Here is a 25,980-nt window from a genome sequence, read left to right on the forward strand (position 1 = left end):
TTTTTTTTTTTTGTTCATCTATTTTTTTGCTACGGTAATCCCCAAGCCTAACCCTATTCTGGAAGCTGAAGGGTAAGAAAAGAGGAGATCAATAAAAAAATATAATACTTGCTCGGAATTATAAATGTAAAGGGCTCTCCTTGTGGACAGAGGGTAGTTCCACACATGTCATGGTCCTTAGGAAACTGTCCCTTGTCATTCCATCAGTGTGGCCTATCAAAATGGTAGGCTTGGATACAAGCCTATCTCATGAAAAGGCTCAGCCCTCACTTCAACTTTAATGTGCATGTAAATTACCTGGAGACTTTGCTAAAGTGAAGACTTTAATACAGGAGTTCTCGGGGTTGCCTGAAAGCCTGCATTTAAAACAAGCCCTGCGCAGGACACTCTCAACCGCGAGCAAACTAGGAAGAGTCCTGGGAGATCAGTCTCCAACATGAAACACGGGCAAATCTCCCCAATTCCAGTTCCCTCCGCAATCTGACGGAGCCCGCACCTCAGCTATCCTCTGATTCACAGAACAGTTTCTAAGGCCCTGTCACAGTTCCTGTGTGCTCAGGGTGAAAAGTCATCACAAGATTCTGATTTAAATCATCTTGGTTTACAGATGGAGACACTAAGCTCCTAAGGGGAGGAATCATTCGTTTATTTCCCTGTAACTATTTAAGTGCATGGTCAGGATTCCAGCAGGGGATTTCTAGCTAGGGCTCTTCTCCTGATTCCTACGAGACAGGAAATCAGCCTGCAACAAAGCTATGGGGACAGGACACAATGTGACCTGTGGAGGTATCAGAAACGTTGGGAGGGAAAGAATTTCAAAACCAATGCAGGTCCAACGACTAAATCTCTAAAAGATCAGATACAACAAAGAATAGTGTAGAGACAATCGTTTTATTATTGATACAACAGCATTTGCGGAAACAACGCATCAAGGAGGGTCACTTCCACTGGGACAGGGTATGTGGGCAGAGGTCAGCTGCTTCCTTTCCCCTGGCGTGAGTGACCCAGGCTGCAGGGCTCAGGCGAAGCTGCCGTTGAGCCTGCGGTCTCGTTCAGCGACTGGGTCAGAGCCTGCCTGGGGGCCTCATGGGTCCGCGCCAGGGCGCCAAGCGGTCATCGCCCCCTACGCAGATGCAACCTGCACGGGACGAAACACCTGTCTCCCACAGGTGCGACTCCACCCTCAGGCAGTGAGGGCGGGCGCCAGGAAAGGCTGGTAGGGCCCAGCACAGTCATCCGGAAGGCGGCCAATGGCGCCCACTCTCACAGCGGACCCTTGGGGCTCTCTCAGTCTCCCCAAGGGCAGGAATCCCAGTGTTGTCTCCCCGCCTCCCTCCAGCTCTTCATCCTGCCTAAGAAGCGAAACCTGTATCGCTCACCAGTCCGGTCGCCTAAGGACATGAAATCAAAAGTGCACACACAGGAATGAAGCGGACAATTCTCCAGGTCAGGCATTTCCTAGTAGCAGTGCTGCGACCTTTAGTCTGGAGTCCCTGTCACCTGTTTTCCATCTGTCACTCTGAGGGCACGTGCTGGGCAAAGGAGAATCACATCCGTACAGAACCTGGGACACACAGGCAAGGAGGGCTGGGCACCCTTTACTTTAATGGCAAGAAACAGACACATGCGCAGGAAAAAGGGGAAAGGCCAGGACAGCAGCATAAAAGGGGCCCTTGAGCTTCCGGACAGCGAGCTCAGGGGGCAAAGACAGCCGGGTCCACGGACGATTTCAGAAGAGCAATGGCGGCTTCAACAAGCACCTGCACGGCGGAGCCTATGACGGAGAGAAAACAAAAATGCGGGTTCCGGACCAACGACGAGAGCACGCGTGCCTCTCCCAGGCTCCCCTGCGCCTCCCAGCATCGCCCCGGAGTCCTGCCCTGAGCTCTCGGCCGGCCGCGGGCTTCAGGCCGCCCAGATTCCCTTCACTCGCCTCCGGCCCCGAGTCAGCGGGCAGCGGCGAGACACTCACCCCTCAGGGGGACAGGCTCACACTCAGGACAGCGCTGGCCCGGTGAGCCAACGCCACTGCACGTCCTTTGCGCAGCGCACACTCCGCGTCCAGGGCCCTCTGCCGCGTCATGTCCCGCCCCCCCGGCCCAGCGTCGCACCGCACCCTCAGCCACCCCGGAGCGAGCGAGCGGGGCGACCGGGACAGGCCAGGCCCAGGATGGCCCGGGAGGGGACGGAGGCGCCGCTCTCCTGGCCGCCCTCTCGCAGGCCCGGACGTGGCCTGTCTGCGGAGGCGCCCAGTGGCCTTGGTGGGAAGGAGGCGGGGTCTGAGGGTTGAGCTCCTACCTGCATGGGTGTGAATCCAGGCCACAGCTTTCCTCTCCAGAAGTTCCCACTCACATCTCAGGTCCTTGTGGTTGTCATGCAGCCAGAGCACGGCCAGGACTGTGGCCCAGGCTGAGGGATCCGCACCCTGCAACGGGCAGAGGCTCCCCTGAAGCCTCCACTCCTCCTCACTTCCCCCGCCCCCCGCCATGCGGCTCAGTGACATTGCCTGTCCTCCCTATGTCTCACCATGAGTCGCAAGGCAGTTCCGCCCGGAAGCCGAGGGGAGGACCCACTGCCTCCGAGGGTGCAAAGGCCTTAAATTTGAAAGCCAGTGTCACCCCCTGGACAGCGCTTGAAAGTCCCCAACACCCCAAACAGGAATTAGCCCTCTGTGATGAAAGAAACGCATGCGGCCCTGGCTGGGTGGCTCGGTTGGCTGGAGCATCATCCCGTACACCACAAGGCTGCAGGTTCCATCCCCAGACAGGGTGCGTACGGGAGGCAGCTGATGGACGTGTCTCTCCTCCCTCCTCTCTAAAATCAATGACTATGTCTTAGGTGAGCAGTAAAATTTAACAAACTACAGAAAGAAACTCAGGAGTATGAAGGGGCCAGGCTTTAACACTAGGTCAAGCCTGGGCCGAAACAAGAAACTAGAGCAGACAGTGCCCCAAGATGAAGGGAAGAATTAGAGCCCCCCTTGGTAGCAGGATAGGACAGCGGCTGAGCCTTGACTCAGATAAACAGCCGGTAGGGGCAGGGTCAGAGCTGAGGATAAGGGAGAAACTGGTACCAAGGAAAACATATCAGGGTGCAGCCCCCATGCAGCTGGGCCAGAGTCGACAAGAATGAGGAGGAGGCATGGGGCGACGGTTGAGCCTTGCCTCGGGTAAACATCCTGACCAGAGAAAGAGTGGGGGGCCCAGTAACAGCCTTGAACCTAATTAGCAAAGGGAGAAAGAAAGAAGCTGCCTATCGCTAACTGCCACTTCTCGCCCTTGTATCTTGCTTGCTTGCTCTGCTTATAAAAACCCGTGTACCCTTACAGCGGCGCCTTTTTCCTTTCGAGGGAAAGGTGGCCCCTGCGCAGGTAAAACTTGGCCAAATAATAAAGAGTGTGTGATCAAACTCTAATTTCTGAGCTCATACTTGTGGGGATCGTAACAGAGTACAGTTGCCTTTTATCTTCTAAAGCATCTTGATGGTGTTTTGGTATTTGAACCCTCACAAAAAAAAAAAAAAAAAAAAAAAAAAAAAGAGAGAGAGATCATCAACAGCCACATTTTTAGGAGAGAAAACATGTTTACAAAAGGAAAACGATTTGCCCAAGTCAGTCTTTTAGCACGTGAACGACATGGGGTCGGACAGCAAATATTCAGGTTTAAGTCATCGTGCTCATGTAGCTCAACAGAAAGCCTCATGCATAAAAACAGAAAACAGGCTCCTTTGAGTTTTCAGCCATGACCCGCAATTCCAGTGTTTAGAGACAACAGGTCCCCTTTTATCGTGACCTTTACAATTTGGAAGCAGCTTTCCTGTCCTCTGAGTAGCCTTGTTCCACATCCAGATCCTCAGTCCCTTTCCTTCTCCCTGTGAGGATCTGTATCAAAGCAGTAGGAGTCCCCATGCTGGCTCTCCTGGTCTGGAAACAAGCACAGCGGTGTCTAAAATCTACCTCTTTCAAGGGTGCATCAGGAGGGACATGCACTTGTAACTTTCTGTGGCCCCAGCCCCACACTCTGTAACACGCAGACCTTTTCTGACATCCTTTGCCCTCAACAACCATGTTCGTGGTCATGAAAAACGTCTAGTTTCGCGTGCAACGGCTCCTAAGTCACTTGGTAGCTATTCTCTACCTGTAGGATTGAGAATGTAGAATGAAAACCAGTATGTTGGTTCCTGCTCATTTCCTTTTCATTCAAGCCATGGTTCGCGTCTCTTGGGACCCTGACTTTCCTGTCTAACACTCTATCTCCCCGTTTTGTCACACACAAATAGGAAAGCATTGTCGGACATCTGCACCGACATGTCCATCGAATATCTGCACCTCCAGGGAATTCAGAGCCCGGTGGCTCTAAACATCGGTTTCAAGTTAAACAAATTCATTATTCAGTACGATGGCTGTTGAACTAGTTTGTAATCAGTCCATATACTCATCGTTAAGGACTTCCTACCCTTTGCGACAGTATGGATTATGCCAAGCGAAATAAGCCTGTCGGGGAAAGACAAATAACATACGATCTCCGTGATATGAGGATTCTAATGAACAAAATAAACTAATGACCAAAAGAGAACCAGAGACATGGAAACATGGAACAGACTGACAGCTGCCAGAGGAAAGGGGGGAGGGAGGAGTCAAAGAACAGGTAGGAATGACCCAGGGACATGGGCGACAGTGAGGGGATTGGCTGTGGGGGGCGGGCGCGGGGCGGGGCGGGGCCCTACGGGGGGAACAACTGGGACAACTGTCAGAATAAACAAGAAATAAAATATAATATAAAAAAAGAAAGGTAATTTGCAGAAAGAAGGGTACCAATTCATGAAGATACGCATATTATCTTTTAATAATAACATAGTAAATAAATGTAAGAAAGTAAAAAATAATAAAAGATAAATATAATCAGTTAAAATTTTTCTAAAAAAGAAAAATTCACATTCCTTACTGAAATTCAGATACACCAGGGCTCTTTTAGGGTTTTAAAGATTTTCCTTATTTATTTTTAGAGATGGGGGAAGGGAGGGAGAAAGAAGAGCAAGAGAAACACTGATGTGAGAGAGAAACATCCTTTGGTTGCCTCTCAAATGCACCCCGACTGGAGATCAAAGCCCCAACACAGGCATGTGCCCTCCCAGGGAATCGAACCTGCAACCTTCCACTATGTGGGACGATGCCCAAAACAGAGTGCCACCGGTCGGGGCCAGGGCTCCCGATTCCTCTGATTTCTTGGCCGAGTCGCCGGCCCAAAGGAAACGTTAGTCTACCATGTTTTGTTCTCAGTGAAACCAAGTTAGAACTTCATGATGCTCAATATCTTCAATTAACGTTTTATACATTAATCTTATTAACCAATGTATAATGGTTTAAAATGACTCTTTTTAATTATCTCTTTTAGAAGAGTATTTTTAATAGAAATAGAGTGCTAGATGCACATATAATTTGAAGTATGCTGGTAGCCATATGTAAAAGTATAAAGGAAGGCACAATTCCTTTTTTAATATTATTTGAGTTAACAATATACTTAAAATATTTGGATTGATTGAATTTTTTTTCCAGAGAGGAGAGGGAGGGAAAGAGGGAGACATCAACCTGCTGTTTCCGTTATTCGTGCATTTTTGTTTCATTATTGTATGTGCCCTGACCAGGAATCAGACCTGCTCCCGCGGCGTACAGGGACGGCGCTCTACCCAACTGAGCTACCCAGACAGGGCTTACAATATCATTTTAACATATAATAAATATAAAAATAATTGTGAAATATCTTACATTCTTTCTCACGTTAAGTCTCTAAAATGATCATGTATTTCACAATTATACCACATCTCAATCCAATTATACCACATCTCAATCCAATTAAAAATTCCTCATTTGCATGTGCCATATTCTAACAACTTAATAGCCACATCTGACCAGTAGATGCTGCATTGGTGTTGTAGTATTGGATATCTGAAGTTTTCTAATCGCCTTCCACATTTTGTAAATTCAAAATGACATTTCTCCTTTTCAGGATTTTGGCATTTGTCTTATATTTAACAATGTCTCAGTTAGAACATTTAGTAAGTTACCTTGAAATTCTGGAACGTAATTTGTTTTCATCAGCAGACCTGAACACACTTGAAATATTTTGGCCACCCCCCTCTAATACTTCGCCCTCCCAAGCTTCCGTAAAATTTTGCTAATTTCTGGACCACTTCCTTTAGGAAGAAGAGGAGCAATAATGGGGGTTCTGAAGACAGTCCTAGCATTGAATCCAACTCTGCCACTAACTGGTGAGGCAACTCAGACACATTATTATACTCCTCCGGGCTTCAGTGTCTTCATCGACAAACAGCAACATGAACAGGATTTATTTTACTTCATTGTGATGAATAACTAAGATTGGGAATGGTAAGTGCTTAGCGCAGCGCTGGGCACAGAGTGGTCGCTCAGTGAACGGCTGTGATCATAACGAAGATGCTTGGCAGGGGATCAGGTAAAGCAGGAGAGCATCTTTGCTTCCCCTTTGTCATCCATCACTCCCGCGAGCCAGGCAGTAAGTTAGTCCCTTGTACTTTCTGTTCTAACCTACCCGGAAAAAAACCTTCGACCTCTACTCACTGGAAACTTACTTAGTCCATGTCCCCCTACACTCTCCTTCCTCAGGCGACGCACGATTCACCGCACTTCTCCTTATGGACTCCAGCCACGCAAACGCATACACACTCCTCCTCTCTGACTCTCACCTCGCCAGGGAGTGCGGCCGCCGCATCCTCCACACTCATCCCGAGGACCTTGGCCAGACCTTCATTCAGATCCCAGGAACCATCTGCCTTTTGGAGGGAAATCAGCTGCACAAGTTTATTATCTTCAGAGTCTTTGGGGAGAAAGAAAAAAAAGAGGATGAGGAGTTGAGAAGCTTCTGGCCCTCGGCATACTTGAGCGAGAGAGGTCTGAATACAGAGACAGGCTGCAGAAAGGGTGCAGAGCTCAGCAGATCCCACCAAGGTCCCACTCGGTCCATCCCTGGGGGACACGCGTCCTCTCTCTGACAGGGCAGGGTCGCCCCAGGGCTGCGCTGCACTTGGAAACTCAGGAACAAGAGAGAGGTAGCGGGAACCCCAGGACCCACACGGAGGTGCTGCTTAAAGTCTTCTCCAGTCCTGCTAAATGACCCTTTACACATTAGGGATATGAAGAAAAGTCTAAGCAAGTACAGCTTCAAGTTTAATTATCAAAAAAAGCAGATACAAAGGAAGCCGTTAGCAGTTCACCCCTAAGAGCAGTCTAGTGTCTGAGGCTAGTGGTATGGAACTTGCTTAAACATCACAGAATATTCATAGAAAGTATCTCACATCTCGCTGTTTATCACATGGGATGATATACATAGAGCAACTTAAAAGGTAGTCCGCCAGAAAAACAGATCTGCTCCAATGGGAAACAAATCTACGGCTCTGAGTTTCAAAAGTCCGAGTCTGAATCTCAGCTTGGCGAACATGCACAATCTAACAGTCAGTTAATCGGCAGGAGTCTCAGCCTTCTCTCTGCACTGGAGCCAATGAAGCCTGACCCATGAGAAAAAAGGGAAAGTGCCTGGAGGGCCCACACATGGCTCCCTGTCCACAGCAGTTGCCAACTAAGTCACAAAAGCCCAGCTGCTCGGAACACAAGGAAAGGGAAGGACCGGGGAACGTTTTCTGGTGAGAGAAAGGCATCGGGCAGCATCAGAAAGGTCTGTCTTCAAACCCAGCTTCTTAAAGGGTGATGATGCAGCTGGGGCCCAAGGGGGCGCACCTGCAGGCGAGGTGCGAGCTGCGATGGCAGAGGAGGTGAGTCTAAGGCAGGCTCAGCTCGAGGGGCTCCGGGGGGAGGGGTCCGTGACCTTCGTCGCAGACCACTGAAGCTGGGCAGACCCTGGCACACACGGGGACATTTTACCCTCTGCTTGACGTCTTTCAAAGAGTTACCTCCCGGGGACAGGGAGCCACAAGGTAGCAGAGCAACAAAGATGAGTGCTGCAGTCCCCATGGATCAGCAGGGAGACCCGAGGCCCACCTCACCTGTGCAGTGGCTTCCCACGCTGGTGCTCTCGGAGTAAGAATCAGCCCTTGGCGGCTCGGCGTCGGCCGCTATGAGAAGCATGCCTTTCTTCCCTATTGCAGCACCAGGAGATCGACACAGGCCTAGACATATATGTGTGACAGACAAGCACTGGTGAGAAAAGTCCCTAGAAAGATGCGCACCTAGGGGGTCCCGGCTTGTGTTAGTCGTGGGCCTATGGGGGTCGTAACCGTTCTTCCGGTACGAGGCGCTCACGCAGGAAAAAGGGCTCCTGAGGGCGGAGGCGCCGGGGGACAGCGGGAGGTCGGGGCCGTTGTAAGAGCAGAGAAAGTCCAGCACAGACACTGACACCTTCCCCGCCCCTCCCCGTGCTGCCCTCTGGGGGCGAAGGGCCCTGGGAATTGGAGACACGCGCGGGGTGGCCCATCCCTGTCGGCCTCAGTCACCTTCTTCCCTGGGCACTTTTTCCTCTCCCACGAGCCCAGATCCCGCACACACCCGCCCACTCTGACACACCACAGCGGCCTCTTGTGCATCTTTAGTGTCAGTACAGCAGGCTTCCCCCAACGACGTCACTTCAATCTCCGCTCTCCTTCTAACAATCTTCGCTCCCTCTCTGCTCCTCGCATGGCGGCTGCTCCAGGCACCCAGGTTTGCGAGGTGGGGTCGGTGCGGCTGGCGACCTCTTCTGTCCCCACTGCCACACCCACATCGCTCCCCCTTCATCCTCACCGGGCTACCTTCCTCAGGCCCTCACTGCTGTCCACCTCCGCCCTCTCTGTCCCTGTCCACCGTTCACGGAGGTATCTGAAAACCAGATCAAAGACTTTCCCTTCAGGCCAAAGCCTGCCATCGCCCCGAGAGGAGAAGGGACCACAAAGGTGACCCATCTGACGCCCGGATTCAAAGCTGCTTGTCAGGCTCAAGTCCAAGGGCTTCCGCTCCGTTCTACCCCAGCCGCTCCCTCCCCAGCCAGGCTCTGGCTACCACGCAGAATTGCTCCCACTGAAAAAAATTAATTAAAAGAAATCTACTTTTAAAATACAATACCCAATTTTCCCAGCTTTCTAACTCAGATTCTCCTTGTACCTGGACTTCCACTTCATCTGGACCTTTAAGTCTTTGTCTCCTTTGTTTTTTCCTACAGAAAACCTTCCTGGCATCTTTAGTCTCTTTTCCATTCAGCCGAAATCTCAGGTTCAACACTCCACAACTCCCTTACTGCCATCTGCAGTTCCGCGTGCCTCGCTTCCTTTTCACCACCTCTGTTGACAAAACCCAACCTCAGAATTAAGCCAACGCTCTCCTCTCTTCGATCTTTCTTAGACCGAAGCTGTTCCGCACTGCTGAACTCAGGTACATGAACCGATTCCCTTTCGTAGTTTGTGCCGCTACGAAAACATATCGAAATGAAACATTTCAAAGTCAACATATCACAATGAAACTGGACCGTCCACATTCCTTGACCAATGCTCCATGTCTCCCTGAGCAGTGCGCTCTGCACATGGCCGCAGGGCCTTTTCCAACCCTCAGCTCAAACGCTTGCTCTGCACCTCTGCTCTCACGCCCATTCGCGAATCTTGCTGTCTCTCACTAAAACAACAGAAAATGATCAGACAGAAAGTCCAAAGCTTGCCTCACCGCCTCTGAACTGAAGTCTACTTCCACCCCTTTCCTTCCACACGCTGGCAGTAAGGGAAGAATGTCCCAGCGCCTGTCCTGTCCTGTGAAAGGCTAAGCCTCCTCCGCTGTCCGGGGTCGCATCCTGCCCCGCTTCCTCGCTCGCGCCCCTCCCCGGCTGCCCTGCCCACGCTGACCCTCTGCAGGGGCACTGCCCCGTCAGCAGCACCCCGCCCTCAGGTCCCTCTGTCCTGCAATCACACAGAGACTCACACACACACCACAGCACAGCAGCCCTGACGGTTCTCTCAGAGATACCGCTCTCTGCGCCTTCCCCTTTGCAACAATTATAAAAAGCTCAGGCACAGGCCGCGTCTCATTTCCCACCTCTCATTTGCTCTTTAACATTGGAATGTAGATGCTTTCTTCCTCTATGCCCACGGAACTGTCCTTGGTTTGAGTTGCAAGCATTCCTTTCATATTAACACAATATGCCCTTTTTTTTTAAATTTTATTTCCCCATTACCATGTATGTCTCCTATGACCTCTGCCACCTCCGCCCACCCCACCCCCCGCGACAATCCCCACACTGTTGTCTGTGTCTGTGAGTTCTTCCTCCCTCTTTTGTGTCTCGATCCCTCCTCCCCAGCCTTTTCAGTTTTACTTTCACTCCTCTGCACCCACTTCTTTTCTTGCTACTTTATTCCTTTCTCCCGTGGTCGGCGCGTCCATCCCTAGATACCCTTCCATGTTCCACTCCCGTCCGCTCTCACCTCGCCCTGTGCCTGCCCTCTGAACAGCCGCGCCAGCCTTTGTCGGGAGCTCTCACCGAGACGGCGGGCGGCGGAGGCAGGCCCATGTCACCGGCCTGTCCCGACGTGGCCAGGCTGCCCCTCGGCTGTCTGTGTGGTCCTGAGTCATCTATCGGCACAACTGACCACTTAGACAGGGTAAATACTCAGTGTTTATGTATGCTTTTGTTTACTTTTCCTCATGTTTATCCCCTTGGATTGCTCTAAATTTTCTTGCTAAAGGAATATTTTCTAGGTTTCTAGGACAGAAAAGTTTGATACCAGTCCGAAATCCTAGATGTGCAGAGACAAGGGGGACAAGAGGACCAGTCACAGGCATTTACTTTAATTCCTGTATCCAGACATCCAGGGCCCCTTGTTTTATGTGAGTTGAAATAGAAAAAAACTCACGAGCTCCAGAGAAGGGCACCATTGCAGGAGAGCAACACATCGCAGGAGAACCAAACAGCATTGGCCTTGGAACGTCACGCTGGACCACGGGTCCCTGAACTGGCTTGTTGAGATCCTTGTTGATGGCAATGAAAGCTGTCTGGGAGCTGATCACTCCGCACTCGAGGCTCACTGCCAGCACGTCTTTCTTATCATTTGCTGGAGTCTCCCCGTAGCCCATGTCCTTGGTCTGGAGGAAGGACTTGGCGGCCAGGCGGTGGACGGTGAGGCTGAAAGAGAACCACCCCTGTGACGCAGGGGAAAGCCCGCGCGCCGGCTCCCGGAGCCTCGCTGGGCAGGGAGGGCCAGAGGAAACCACGTGGGGAGAGAGGAAACCGAGGGGCTTAAAAAGGAAACGTTACTTTAGGGAAATAATCGAGACCAAAATAGGAAAGACAAGAGGGAAGGGGAGGGGAGGAGAGAGGAGAGGGAGGGGCAGGAAGGAGGGAAAAAAGGAAGGGAGGGAGCAATGGAGGTAAGAAGTGGAAAAAGAAAATGCAGAAGGAAAACTGAATTCTCACTTGGCATCAGACTTGGGTTGTAGGGAGAATGTCACTTTATTCTCAAAGCTCTTGCCCTGGAGGGTGTACTTGAGGCAAACTTCTCCTGTTGCCTCTGCTGCCTAGAAATTACAGAAGAGTAGAAATGACGGAAGGGAGATGCACCTCGGGAAACGTCAGAGCTGGGGCAGCTCCCCAACCCCACACGCTGACACTTCTGACCGGAGACCAGGCCGCGCAGGAAACCGGAGGCTCGACCTGCCGGAGGAGGGGGCAGCCCAAGTCTGTCCTGCAAGTGCCCAGAGCAGAGCGCAGGGCAGCAGCTACTCTCAATGGAGAAACAAACAAGAATGGACTCTCACCGGCATCCTCCCAGTCAACTGGGCGTAGGCGATCGACCTCTGACCCCTGAAGATGACAGTCTGTTCTGAGGAAAGCATTTTAGCAGACAGACCAGGCGGCAACTCCCAGCTCAGAGAAACGTCCTCTGCTACAGGCTGTAGACAACGTTTCAGGGCCCTAAGAACCTGGGGGAGAAAGAGAACAGAATAATAACCAATACTAATAATGGCAACAAATACTCCAACTGACGGAATGTTCATTACGCACAGGTGCTATGCAGCATGATATATGTTATACCTATTCCTTAAACTGCATCAGGAGATGGGCGTTATTACTTTTGCTTTACACATGAGGAAGGTAAAGCAGAGGAATTGAATAAATGTGAAGGAAGGCAATGTCTGGGGAAAGAGACCCTAGAGAACTAGGCATTAGATAAGAAACAGCACCAGCTGGGAAAGCAGAACTTAGAAGTACCACCAGCGGGGGAAGGTGCCCTCCCCTGTGCATAGGAATCAAACAGACTATCGATTACCCACCTCTTCCCCCTGCCAGGCATACTACAATTGCCCTTATTTTCCGCACATCATTTGCATGGAGGATAGAGCACAGGACCCACCCAGATCCTACGGTGCACACCTGGAACGCCAGTCGTGACAGTCACATTCTTAGTTTCTGTTTCTTGTCTTAAACACACAGCCCTGACCTCGTCAACCATTTTGTTTCGGGGCTGCCAAGGCCCGGGACTAAATGCCATTCCCCCAGAAACTACAGTGGGCCCTTCAACACGAAGCCAAAAGGAGCCCAGCAGGCACACAGCCCAAGGCTTGGGGACAGAGGCCATGCACCCCAGAGGCGCTGCGCTGCCTCCGCTCTCCCGGCGGGTGGCCCTGCCGCGCCCGCTGTGGGGCGCCGCTCTGGGGCCTCGCCCACGGCCGCACCTTCGGCTGCATCCGCTCCTTGCCCGTGATGAATTCCGCCGTGCCCGCCGCTGCCCGGGCGATGCCTTTTATTAGGCTGGTCGAGGCTCCTTCTCCAATACCAAAGGAGAAACACCTGCACGTGTAAAACAGGTGGATGTCACAGACGGACACTCAAGGGCAAAATCATGAAATCATACATAGCGGTCAAAAATACAGGGAGGAATAGTCTACGTCCTTGACCAAAAGCGTAAGAGCTACCGCTCATTGAGCATACTCTACCTTGCAGAAGGCCACATGCCTTAAATTAATGATGCAATTTCATCACCCCGGGACTCCGAAGAGGCAGGCTACTGTTTCATTTTGCAGCTCACCTGAGGCCCAAAGGATTTTAGAACTCTGTCCGAGACCACAGACCCGCTGGCACAGAAGGCATTGGAGTGCTGATCTGCTTGACTCCTTGGCCCTCTGCAAACCCTTACCTATTATACCGATTCTAGCAGCACAGAAAACCATGCGATAGGATTATATCCTCATCAATTCTTTTAATAACCAGTCCCAAGAAAGCGGGAGAGTTAGGAAGTCAGAGATGCTCCCCTCAGCGCAGGACTGACACTGATCTGGGACCACATCCGCCCGGGGCGGCGGGAGGCTCCTCGCAGGACGGGAACAGCGCCTGCCGCTCCTCTCACTGGACAGCCCCTCCCTGCCCTCGCCACGGGCACCAAGTAGCTCGTTAATCTCAGTGTGGCGCCCCAAATACACCTGTCTGTACACAGAGAAGGTGCGGGCAGTACCAGTAATCCCAGCAATTCTAGACGGCAGGACGAGGGTAGTTCTCCTGCAAACAAATACCGCGCTCTTCTGGCACATGTATCGGCCCCTTTTGAACCAGGGTCGTGCGAATCGTCACCCCCGTGTCTAGGGACACCGGCACCAGGACTAATGCTCTGAACCTGGAAGGCCAAGCCAGACCGCTAATTACTGACACTTAACTGCGACAATTTTCCCTACAGATCACAGCCCGCCAGCGTCTTGATCTCATTATCTTTAAATTTCCAACAAGCTTTTGACCTGAAGGCTGGGTTCTTTATGGCTTATAAAGTGGATGTTTAAGTGTTGTTATGTATAAAATGAAAACTGGCTTTAGTTTTATCAACAATAACAATATTTCTTGATGGCTCACGAGATGCCTACAGCCTAACTGCTCCATGAGACGATGCTAAGAGCAGTAACTGCATTAACGGCACAGCTCTGCGGAGCGCGCCCTTTGGGTCAAGCCCGGCTCCTGACGCTCTCCCTGGGCGCGCTCCTTTCTAACCCTCACGGTCAACCGATGAGTACAGTTTTACCTCCATTCTCAAGGGAGGCACCTGAGGCTTACAGAGCTCAACTGATCTGTCCAAACAGCTGACAAGCAGGAGACCTGGAACCTAAATATATGGCTTCCGACTAAAAGTAGAACAGCCCGGGAGAGTTCTGCTCACAGCCATGCCACACCAAGTTGTTCCAAGACAGTGGAAAACCAGGAAGCTAAACAATACTTTTAATCATCTCCTTGAAAACCTCAGACGGCTGCCAAGACTGTGGGCTGAGAAGAGGGAGAGGCGGGAAGCGAAGAGCGATGAGCCTGGTATCTGCTATCCCTTTACACCTCGAAGCAGGTGTCCAGTCCACACTGATAACGAAGGGGTTAGAAAGCGAAGCAGCTTCAGTTTGAGGCTTCCCAAAGAGAGAGTGCCCTGGGAGACACTCAGGTGTTTTAACAGAAGCCCGGAGAACTATACTCTAGAGAGGTGACTCTAAAAGAAACCAGCCATTGAATGACTGATATTCCTTAGACTCTAACTGGACTAAGAAGCAGGATTACCTGCTTCTTGTCTAGCAACCTGCCAGAAGCAAAGAGCGAATCTTCCTAGTGGACAGACAGCAGCATCTGGAGGCCCATAATATTTCCAGAATTTTATATATACCATATCTGACTGCTAACAATAAAATTTAAAAAAACAAATGATTAGGAAATTATATACTATACTTCTAAATAACATAGGTTTTAAAAGAAATCATAATGATAGTTGGAAAATGTTCTCAAGTGACCACAAACAGAAAATGACATATCCAAATTTAGGATTCAGCTACATATATGTTTAAATTTCTCATTCTAAATACATATATTAGAAAAAAAGTTTGAAATTCAACCACCTGAGCATCCATCTCCAGATCTTAGGAAAAGAACACCCAGTATACCCACAAAAGTCAAAGGAAAGAGAATAACAAAGATAGAAGCAAACATTAATACAGAACCAATCATAGAACAGAGGGGATCCATACACTCAAAAACGCTGGTTTTTTAAAAAGATTATTAAAATTGACAAACACGAGGGCAAGAAAAACAAACAGAGAAGACGCACACAACCAACCTGAGAAATGAAAAGGAAATACCACCTCTGTGTCTGCCAATGTTTCCGTCAGTCACAGCGTCTGGCAACATCAGAGGCAATTTCGTGCAAAGAGATTTGAAAATTTACATAAAGTATACCAACACCCATAAGAATCAACAACATTGATAAAAATAAAAATACAGTTTTATTTCAATAAAGAGATTTGAAAAACTTTCCACAGAAAAATTCTCCCGGCAACATCTAGGAAACACGAAAGAAAACCTCTCAGACAATCGAAAAACAGGCGATTATTCTCAGTCCACTGCGGGAAGCCACTGTAACACTGACAGTAAAACACAACAGGAATGACAAAGAAAGTCAGTATTTCTCATGAAAACAGATTTGAAAATCCTGAGTGATTATGAGCCAACTGAGTTAAAATATATGAAAAATGTTAATAGATCACAACTAACTTGGGTTTATTTCAGGAATGCAAGGTTGGTCTAACAGATACCAATAGTCATTGTAATTCACATGCTAAAGAATAAAGGATAAAATCATGCACTCATCTCACCAGATACATAAAACACTTTTGATGTACTTCAGCAACCATTAATTATCGTTTTAAATGTCAGGAAAGAGAAAACGAATTCTCATAACACAAATAGAAGGAAATTTCCTTAACCTGACACAGGACATCTACAGAAGGACCTAGAACAAACACGCACACTATTAAAGCAACGTTAATCATGCTCCTCCTGAAATGCAACATAAGGCAAGGCTGTGAGCTATGACCACTCTTACTCAGGTTGCTATTAGAGCTTCTTTCCAGGGCAATACAGGAGGGAAGAAAATTTAAAATACAAGGATTAGGAAGGAAAAACTGACATCATTTGCAAACATAATTATCCACAGAAAATCTAAAAGAATCTACAAATATACTATTAGAATTAATACCTCCCTTAGGCAAGGTCAACATAAATTTAAAAAACCATCGTAAACAATTTCTATGTAGAAATAATCATCCAGTATATAAAATGCTTTTAAAAATACGATTTAGCCCTGGCCAGTGTGGCTCAGTTGGTTGCAGCGTCATCCTGTAAACCAAAGGTTGCGGGTTCAATTTTTGGTGAGGATCCCTGCCTACGTGGTGGGTTCCATCCCGGTTGGGGTGCATGCGAGAGGCAACTGATCGATGTTTCTCTTTTACGTCAATGCTTCTCTCCCTCTCTCTCTCCCTCCCTTCCTCACTCTAAAATCAGTAAGCATGTCCTCAGGTAAGGATAATATACACACATATATATTTAAATTTTTTAAATTAGCATCAAACACCTAGGAAAAAAATCTAAGGAAAAGTTCATGAAGACCTCTATACAGAGAATTATAAAATATTACGGAGACATTTTGTGTATTGTTAGATCAAGGAAATAAGTATATTTTGTGGGGAATCAAGTTTCTCATCATGGAGAAAAGAAGACACAAATATAAAATAGGAGAAAAAAAGAATGTTATGCTGTTACCCTGGATAGGAGTATCAGTAAAACACATGTTTTTCTTAACCATTTGCTAGTTCTGTCTGCTGAAAATGCCTACATTAAATTACAGACTAGTGGCAAAGAGTGACACCTAACATTCCCACACTGACTTCTATTTATTGTTTGCACTAAAAGGAACAGGGGTCATTCTAGAAATGACTGCCTACGGGAATGGGAATGTACAGGTGAGCCTGAATCATTCTTTTAAGAAAAAAAGGAAATATTCATAAACCAAAGAGACATGTGAAACCACATAGGAGCAAGTTAAAAGGAGCTCCCACTGGCCAAATCTGGAAATTTTGAGGATCTAAATGCATAATGAGACTAATGAATCTGAAAACACTGAAAACTGGTGAAAACTCAAAGTGTATGTTGATACAAGTAAAGGGAGAGGAGGAGGAGGACAAAGTCCTTCTTTATAGTCCGATGACAATAAATATGGAAAAGTTGACAGATTAAACGTCACCATTCCATATCCACTGACAGGAATAACACTTGGGCAATAATCATCAGTGAACGCAAAAACTGCTGAGAGCAGGATGTTTGCAAAATGGCAGAGTGACCTGTCAGATACCGTCTTCAACTGAGTGGTCAAACTGGTCACCAGACCCAGTTACGTTTGGAATATTTCTCCCAAAATATTTCATATTAGTTTAAACATGATTTTAAGCAGCTGAACATGAATTCAAATTCTACAACAAACAGTAGCTAGAATCTTCAAAATGTCAATGTCATGAAAGATAATGAAAAGCTGAGACATTATCCCAGAGAAGACTAAGGAGTCCTAACAATAAAATAAAACACGTGCCGAGATTTGCTCCTGGAACAAAATGTATACAAACAGAAATCTATAAAGGGCATTACTAGATAAATGGGCCCATATGGCCTGTATTAATAAAATGGTGTTATCTCAACATTAAATATCATGAATTGAGTAGTTTTACTCTGGTTATTTATTGAAATGTTCTCAATCAGTGCATAATTATTTGCATGTGAAGGATTATGATACCTGTGGCAAAAAAAGAAAAAACAGAACAAAACAATAACAGGTGAAGAAAATGTGCTAATGTTGCTAACTGCAGACTTGAGTGAAAGGTATGAGTGTCTATTGTTCTATTTTTACAATTTCTGTGTAAGTTTAGTTTTTGAAAGAAAATATTGGAAACACACATTTAGAAGAGCCAAGAAGACCTAAATAAATGGAAAGATAGACCATTTAAATAAATTGGAACACTCAATAGAATTAATACTAAGTTCTCCCAAAACTGATACAAAAAGGCAATGCAATTCTAATCAATATCCCAAGACTTTCTTTTGTGGTAAAAATTGACCAGCTAATTCTAAAATACGTACACAAAATGTCAAGAGTAGCTAAGACAATCTTGAAAAAGACCGAGGTTGAGGACTTTAATGGAAATTACTTATTTTTCAGAACGTGACATTAATTTACGAGGTGTGGCTCTAGCACACGTCTAACACATAAATCACGGAAATGGAACAGGGGCTCCAGAAACAACCCACAGGCTTACGTGCTGGTCTGTGACAACAGCAGCATTGCCTATCAGTAAGGAAGGGAACGCTTTCCAATAAACGGCACAGTATCAATTTCATGTGCACGTGGAAAAAAGGAAAGACAGCCTGACCCCACTCCACACACGGCACAAACATAAATCTCGGCTGAACTGTAGCCCTAACTGTAAAGCAAAAAATAACAAAACTTCTAGAAAATAACAAAGGAAAATAGCTTCTTGATCTTCGGTACATAAAGACTTTTTAACAGGGCACACAAAAAACATAAAGTGCAAAGAAAAAGACGAAAAAATTAAACTATATTAAATCCAAGAAAAACTATTAATCAAAAGATAATACTTTGACAGGGAAAAGGAAAGCTATAGAATAGAAAAACTCATGTCAAGTGACATGAACAAAGTGCTTATATTTAGAGCACAGAAAGAACTAAAAGCAAAGAGGAAAATATAAAAAAAACTTTAATGGACATCACAAAAGAGGACATCCAAGTGGTCAAAAAAAAAATAAAAGGGTGCTCAACTTCATTAGTCATCAGAAAAATCCAAATTACAGTCATACGGAGATTCTACTACAAACCCACAAAATTCGCTAAAATCTAAAGAAACAAACTATGCCAAATTTTATGTAGAAAATGGGGTGATTGTAACCCTCATACAATGCTGGCATGAATGAAATTAACATAACTTGGAAAACTGGCATTCACAATAAATTCCACAACTATGCCAACTCAAAAAAATGTGTGAACATATGTGAAAATAAATGTATACATGCTTATATATGTGCATACACGTGTGTGCGCAAAAACTATATGTACAAGAATACAAAGTTATTTACAAAAGCATTATTTTTAACAGTGAAACTGATGTCCATCAGCCATAGAATCGATAAATATATTATGGTATAACCATCCTGTGGAATACTACAAAACGACAAAAATTAACTGTATTTTCATGCAAAATATACGGGAACCTCAACACACTGCTGAGGGAAAGAACCTAAATACACAGAATAAAAACATAGTGTATAATATTTATTCTTATTCAAAAACAAGCAAAAATAACCCCTGATGTCATCACTCAGGAAAGCTATTTCTCTGGAGAGGTAAAAAAGGCAGTAAACTGGGGACACGACCGAAAAGAACAGAGAAGGAGAGGCACCAGTGGCAGGCCGGCTCCTGACCTGCGTGATGACGACACGCGTGGTCACGCTGGTAGTTCACTCAGCTGCACACTTCCCATTGGTGAGGCCTTCTGTCTACTTTGATAAAAATGTTTCTATTCTTAAGAGTCTTACTATTCAATGCTTTTTACACTGCAGTTTAGATAGAATATGGGACAAAGACAGCACTGTGTTATTGATGTTATTTAGAAAACTGTTTTTCTTATTTAGCAGAGAGGAAACGGTGATGTAGAAAACATTCTGTCAGCTGGCTACACTAAAATTCTTGAAGCATTCCGTCCTCTAAAAGGAATGGGAACGCTGCTCTCATGAGGCCCTAGATTACATGTGGCACGACTTGGGTCAGTCAGAAATCACATTATCTACATACCTGTGCTTCAGACGATTGCTTTTAACCTCTTTAATGACACTAAATGTGTCGTTAACCTCTCCATCTGTGAAAACAAAAAGCTGAACACAAGAGCCATTCATCAATCTCTGTGGACTTTGTTTTTAAAATACCAAAATTTGCCCCTCAAAAACCCAACTATTCCACGCCACAGACACTGATGCCTCTTCAGACAGGTGTGAAATCTCTAATGGGACACTGTCACTTGCACTGTGTCATGTGGTTTGTACTGAGCCCCTGGGCATTTCGATCACCCCCGCCCCCTCCACTGCTAGGTTCACCTACAGCTGCTCTGGCAGCCACCGAGGAATGTCCATCGCCCACACGTCGCAGCACGCTGCTGAGGAAGAGGAATCCCACTAAATGCCCCTCGTCTTCCCCTCCTTACTACACAGCAGACAACTCTGAACGGCATGCCACAGTTAGACAACCCTACAGAGAATCTCGGGGCTAAGCGTCCTTGAACAGAAATGCACTCTCTCTGGCGCCCTCTGTCGGCTCCGCTCCGACTCGTACCTGCAGAGGATGGCCCGGGATGGAAGGGCCGCTGTAAATGCTCTTGAGGGGCGCCAAGATTTCCGTGCCGCCTAGGTCAGCCTTCAGGAGCATGACTCTCTCCAGCGCCTCCGCCATGGTCTGCTGCGTGTACTGCACACTATTCCTGAAAAGAGCGCGCGCTCAGGGACGAAGCTACTCCACACTGTCCAGCACTCAGTCCCTGCGTCCTGTTGAGCCCCACGGTAAACAACCTCACCTGAAAACCCCAGTGCCAAAGTCCACTCTGCTGTAACCACTTTAACAATCTAGTCCTTTCTTTAGAGTACCTTTTTGAACTCTATGAGTTTCCTAGAAACTTACGGAAAGAATGCCTCAAAGGTAGATCCAAATCCATAAATGTTGAAATAACAGCCTAGAGGCAAACTCTTTAGCAGCACAATCAGTGTTTCCTGAAGGAAGAGAGTAGGAGGAGGAGCCCGTGAGAGAGGGTCCTCTCAGACGCACAGATGCCAACCCAACCCTGAGGGTGTGGCCGTGCACCCCCATCCCTCCTCCAGGCCCTGTGTTCCAACGCCAGCCTCACAGTGTCTCCTTAGCTGTAGTTCAGCTGGAAACAGGCCCAAAGTTCCACATGGACTCTAGCTGAGCCCTTGAGTCTCATCCTCACTGGCGCACGTAAGCACGTGGCCACATGACCGGAAAGAGAAAGAACTAGCTTCACCTTGGCTGCCTGTATGCGCTCCTGAGACTTGTCCTGGTTATTCATGGGACACTGCATACTTCCTGAGCGGTCCATGAGGAAGACAAATTCTCCACACATCATCGGCGGCTGAGCTTCTGGGATATCTGGGTAGAAACTCACCATCGCAGATGGATCTCCCATCAGACAACCTACTCGGGAAGGAAAAGGACACTGTAAGAAGAAAAGGAACTCAAACATACACACTAACGACACCAAGAATCGATTGTAGTGACTTACAGAGCAAGCTGAGAAAACCCGAATATAAACCACGCTTTCACCTTTGTACTCTAACTTCCAGCAAAGGTTCTGAGGTGAGTTCGAAACATGTAAGTGGTAGAAGCAGCACAGGTGTTAAAGAGAATGAAGAGGTTAGAGGTTACCGGGAACAAGAAAACATTAAAATACTATAATTGGGTGCAAGTTTCCCAGCAGCTACGCAAATTAGTGAAATACATTAAGTTAAAATGTTCCAGCATTTGCCAGAAGAATCAACCTCACTGATTTGCAGAGACACATTCTCCTCAAATCAAATCAACAGGAAATTTATCACATGGGTTCTTGTTTAGCTCTCCAGTTACAGCTTTAAAGAAATGAGGGCCATGTGGACAATTCTTTGGTTGACAATGCATGAGAGCTGACCGCAAAATGAGTGTCGCACACACCAAGGACAGCCCGTCTGCTTGGGGTACGGCGCACTTCCCGATACCCTCCAGAACGAGAGAAGCACCGGGATGTGTGCTGGAACCATGATAGTATCACCCGAGCAGAGGATGGAGGAGACCGTGGGAGCGGGCCCGTGTCACCACGTTGTCAAAGCCATGGTTACGATTTTATTTTGAGGAGCACGTGAAAACTGAGGAATGGAAATGCTAGTTTTAAGACACAGGTGTAACGGGGATGGCTGATTTACATAAACTCTAGCCTCGCAGTTCAGAGAACGGGAGCAGACACAGAATCGAACGCCAGCATCCTGTCTGTGCCGCAGCCTTCCCCGGACGGCAGGCTTAGCTTCTCAGGGGCCCGGGACTCACCGTGACTACAGGGCTGACCGAGTCCACTCGCTTACACACAAAGTACTGCATTAGCCCAACTGCTTCCGACTACAAGGGCGAGGCTCAGCAAATATTTGACAGCACATCGGTTCAAGAATGACTTTTACATAACCCAGGTCTCTGGATATAAGGTAGCTGAGTATCCTTGCTTCGTCAAGGTAGTAATTACCTACGTCAAGTGTACATTTAGAATTAAGTGGCATAATTCACTTAAGGAACTCAATCTAGGGCTCGATTCAGAGTAAGCTTATAATTTCATAAAATTAAAGTTTTTGATACAATTATTGGTTTTAGATTGTAAACATAATTTTTTTTTAAAAAAAATCATGTTCTTAGTATGGTGAGTACATTCTAAGTTTAAGAAGTCTACTTTGCATTTTCATCACGGAGACAAACGTCCCCATTGGCAAAGCGCTAAATGGCTGAGGCGCTGCCAGCTACTCTGCACTTCTGAGTAGAGGTGGGAGCAGCAAGCCGTCTTGGCCACACACACACGATCTGGAAAGCAAGCCTTGAGTGGCCCAGCTGCAGGGGACTCACGAGGCTCCTCAAGGCTGCCCCCGACGTCCCCTGGTCTACACAGCTGCTCACTGGGGACCAAAGGCGCAATCTGCAAAGCGGCCGACAGACCTTCTTGGAGGGACAGGCACTGAGACCTCAATCCTTACCTTGTAAGATGCAACATTTTAAAACTCTCTCTGGCGGATTCAAATAATCCTGACGAAAACCTGGGTCACTGTTCTGGGAGTCTTTCAGGGGCACACAAGGGGAGCTCGCTAGAGGAGGGGAAAGCCAGGCAACTGATGTGCGAAGAAGACAGAGCGGGGAGCTCCATGGGACGGGAGCGAAGCACACCGGCTGAGGCCGGGACCGCCTCCAACAGGTTTAGCGGGGACGGCTTGCACGGGGAAACGATGGGGCAACGAGTGAGGGCAGGCTAAGGAGTTCCAACCTCTCAGCTCGGGGCTGAGGCTAGCTCGGCCGAAGGGTCCCAAGGACATAGAAGAATAGCCTATGGAAGACCAACTATAGCTAATTGTCTTCAGAGCAGCAGTAGTTACAGAAATACGAGCCTAGCCCAAGACGTAGTATTTGGCCGTGATGTTGCCCAAGCACGCGTCCGTGCCACCAATGTGGACCACGCTTCAGAAGGGGCAGTGTCCCCCGCCCCGGTTACCCCTCAGGGTCTCTGCAAGCGGGAAGAGGAAGCCCAGGAAGCCCCAAGAGCCCAACAGACTGACATGTGCTCTACCAGTGATAATCAAAAGTGCATACACACTAAGGAAAATCTAGACCACCAGAAAAATTAAAGAAATGTGAACACTGAGCCTATTAGGAAACTAAACTGAGACTTAGAAATTAAGACCCCAGGATAAGATTAGAAAGCTCTCAAGACAGATGGTGGTGACAAATACACCACAAGGTGAACGTGTGTCAGGCAACAGAACTAGATGTGGAAAATTATTATAATGGTAAAACGCCGGTTATATAAATTTTATTAATTTTAAATTTTACACATTTAGGCCAAATTACTAGTTTTCATATACTTAAAATTTATGTCATAAATTTTACCACAAAAAAAGAATTCTGGGTAACAATACTTGTTGGTTTGATAAATCAATACATAAGTTATTTATTAGATAAAACAAATTAAGAAAATAAGCTGGGTCTTAATCTAATCACAATTAATACTTGCATATCTCATGTGGTTTTAAATGTTTTTCTTAATCCATAGGTTGGATTCTTTTAGTAATCTGTCTGTTTACTTTTATTTAACAAACTCTGGAAGCCTTTTATTCCATATTATTTCAACCTGTGAAAATACATTATTTCGGTTGCTGCGAAATAACTCATCAAGTAATCCTACCATGCTGAATTTAGCTCCTCTAAGATATTTTGAGGACATTTAGTGAATACTTTTACTTACATTTAAATTTGTTTCCTTAGGTGACATTCTTAAAATTGGAATTACCAAAATGAACATTTATTTTGACACATGTGGCCAAATTCCTTCTCAAAAGCTTGATACCAAAGTATTTTGCTTAAAGCAATCTATGAGGGCACCAAATTCACCTCATCTTTTAGAGCGCGAGCCTTTACCAGATTTGAAAATCTTTGATCATTGGAAAAGTAAAAAGGTTACATCATTATTTTTATTGTATTTTCATTTATACTTGTAGAGATTGATTATTGTCACATGCTCATAACTTAGCCGTGTTTCCCTGTGCATTCTATTTCATGTCCTTTGTCCAATTATCTACTAACTCACTTCAATTTGCCTGTACGACACAGTCACATGGACATGATATTCATTGACCTGAACCATTTTTGCATCCCTTAGTGTAAGCTATTTCAGTTTTTTACCCGCTACTGGATAGAAGGAAGAAAAAGAAAGTGAGGTTAATCTGAGGGTAACTTAAAGACAAGGGTTCCCCCCATAGGAGGTAACTACCAAGGACGGAAGAAAACACCTGGCTTTGCTGTGGGGCTCCCCATCTCCACAGCTACACTGGGGGCGTGCACCTCGCTGTAGTAAATCAGAAGTTCCACATCTCGATCAAATTTGTGCCCATCAGCCAAGGAAACCTGGGATGGGGACAGGCAAAGAAGCCACGTTAGCACTATGGATGCCTGCAAGGATGGAGAGGAGGCTCTGGAGATTAATGCAGACAGGAAAATTAGGGGAGGGTCAGTCAGAGGGCGGTGGAGGACAAGGAACACAGGGTGATCCCCTTGGGTTCCTGGGGGAAAGCGCGGAACAGTGAGGAAAGCCTGAGCGAGGAAGAAGATCAGGACCCAAGGACAGGGTGCTGGCAACAACACTTTTCTCTTACTAATCACCTGAGCAGAAGTCTTATCTCCGAGGTACTCCATGGGACTCAAGGGGCAGTTGCACTGGATCCTCTCGATGCCGTGCTGGGAACTGACGGTGGCGACCAGGCTGAGCGTGTAGGGCAGGTCCCCCAGAGGGACTACAGGAATCCCCCCTCTCCTGCGGCCGTCCTACAGGAAGTTACCGTACTGTGGTTTCCCTTCCCACCCTTTCTGGCACCCCTACGCCCTTCAGGGGCTTTCCCAGGGCGCCACCCCCGCGACCCTCTGAGGAGGAGGGCACTCACTGGAGAGCTGGTACCGGGGATTCAGGATGGCCGGGAGCACGTAGCGCAGAGCCCCGTCTGCGTCCAGGGGCAGCTCCTGCACGTACTTCAGGGTGACCGCCGCCTTCGACCCAGGGGGCAGGTTCCCCACGTTACAAGAGAAGATGTCCCTGGAGTCCCTGTCCTCCTCCAAGAGGAAGGCTTGGTGGCCCTGGCTGAGGGCCTCCGCATAATTGGCGTGGGCCTAAGGAGACGAAGGAGAGAAAGGCGGTATCACAGGTGACGTGTTTGATGAGGAGATGAGGGGCACAGAAATGAAGCCTGGTGGGTGAGACGTCCGGTCTGGCCAAGTTCACAGCTGCACTTCGAGGGCCTCTGAGTGACTCTTCCCTCCGATGGTTTTAGGGGAGCGTCAGTCGGAGGGCAGTGCCGGACAAAGCACTCGGTATCAGCGCTTTCGTAAAGCCCGTCCGATACGGATCCTGAAGGGTACGCAACACAGGGAAAAAAGGGAAGCGATAATGTACTCATCCCTGGTACCTTCATCCTCTCCTGTAATTCCGCCACTATTTTCTTCCCGTCCACCAGGGCCTCAAAGCCGAAGACGGCCGAGTCTTCGTCCATGGGGAAAACAAAGAAGGCCTCCAAAGGAACGTTCTCCTCGTTCTCATAGTTTAAGGTAGCAGACACACCAGCCACAAACTCATGAATGGACACGGTCACAGAGATGCTCTTCAGGGGCACTGGAGACAGACCGGAGTTCAAGAGTTCAACAGCATTTAATACAACGTCTCCTGCGGGCCAGCATCGTGTTGGGTGCCATAGCTACAATGGCAAGGACGACTCACAAATCAGACTCACCTGGCTCATTTTGGCGCGTTATTAGACCACAGGCGCACACCATGGTGGCACAGCGTTGCTG

At 47.5% G+C, this 25,980-nt stretch overlaps 1 protein-coding gene across 1 annotated transcript; it reads right to left on the bottom strand.

The window, feature by feature from the left end:
• Positions 1-892: 892 nt before the first annotated feature.
• On the bottom strand, positions 893-25,980 carry LOC129081993 (von Willebrand factor A domain-containing protein 5A-like). Its single transcript, XM_054587695.1, is given in 17 exon segments — positions 893-1,774; positions 2,299-2,425; positions 6,721-6,851; positions 8,035-8,157; positions 10,858-11,126; positions 11,418-11,518; positions 11,759-11,923; positions 12,677-12,791; positions 19,651-19,730; positions 20,185-20,329; positions 20,527-20,615; positions 20,888-21,057; positions 24,432-24,546; positions 24,802-24,992; positions 25,080-25,302; positions 25,599-25,801; positions 25,920-25,980. Coding segments are annotated over 17 exon segments (2,370 nt in total). The 5' UTR covers positions 25,963-25,980; the 3' UTR covers positions 893-1,694.

Source organism: Pteronotus mesoamericanus, unplaced genomic scaffold (assembly GCF_021234165.1).
Source record: "Pteronotus mesoamericanus isolate MK-2021 breed Mesoamerican mustached bat unplaced genomic scaffold, CSHL_Meso_final contig_123, whole genome shotgun sequence".
In the NCBI taxonomy this organism is placed as follows: domain Eukaryota; kingdom Metazoa; phylum Chordata; class Mammalia; order Chiroptera; family Mormoopidae; genus Pteronotus; species Pteronotus mesoamericanus.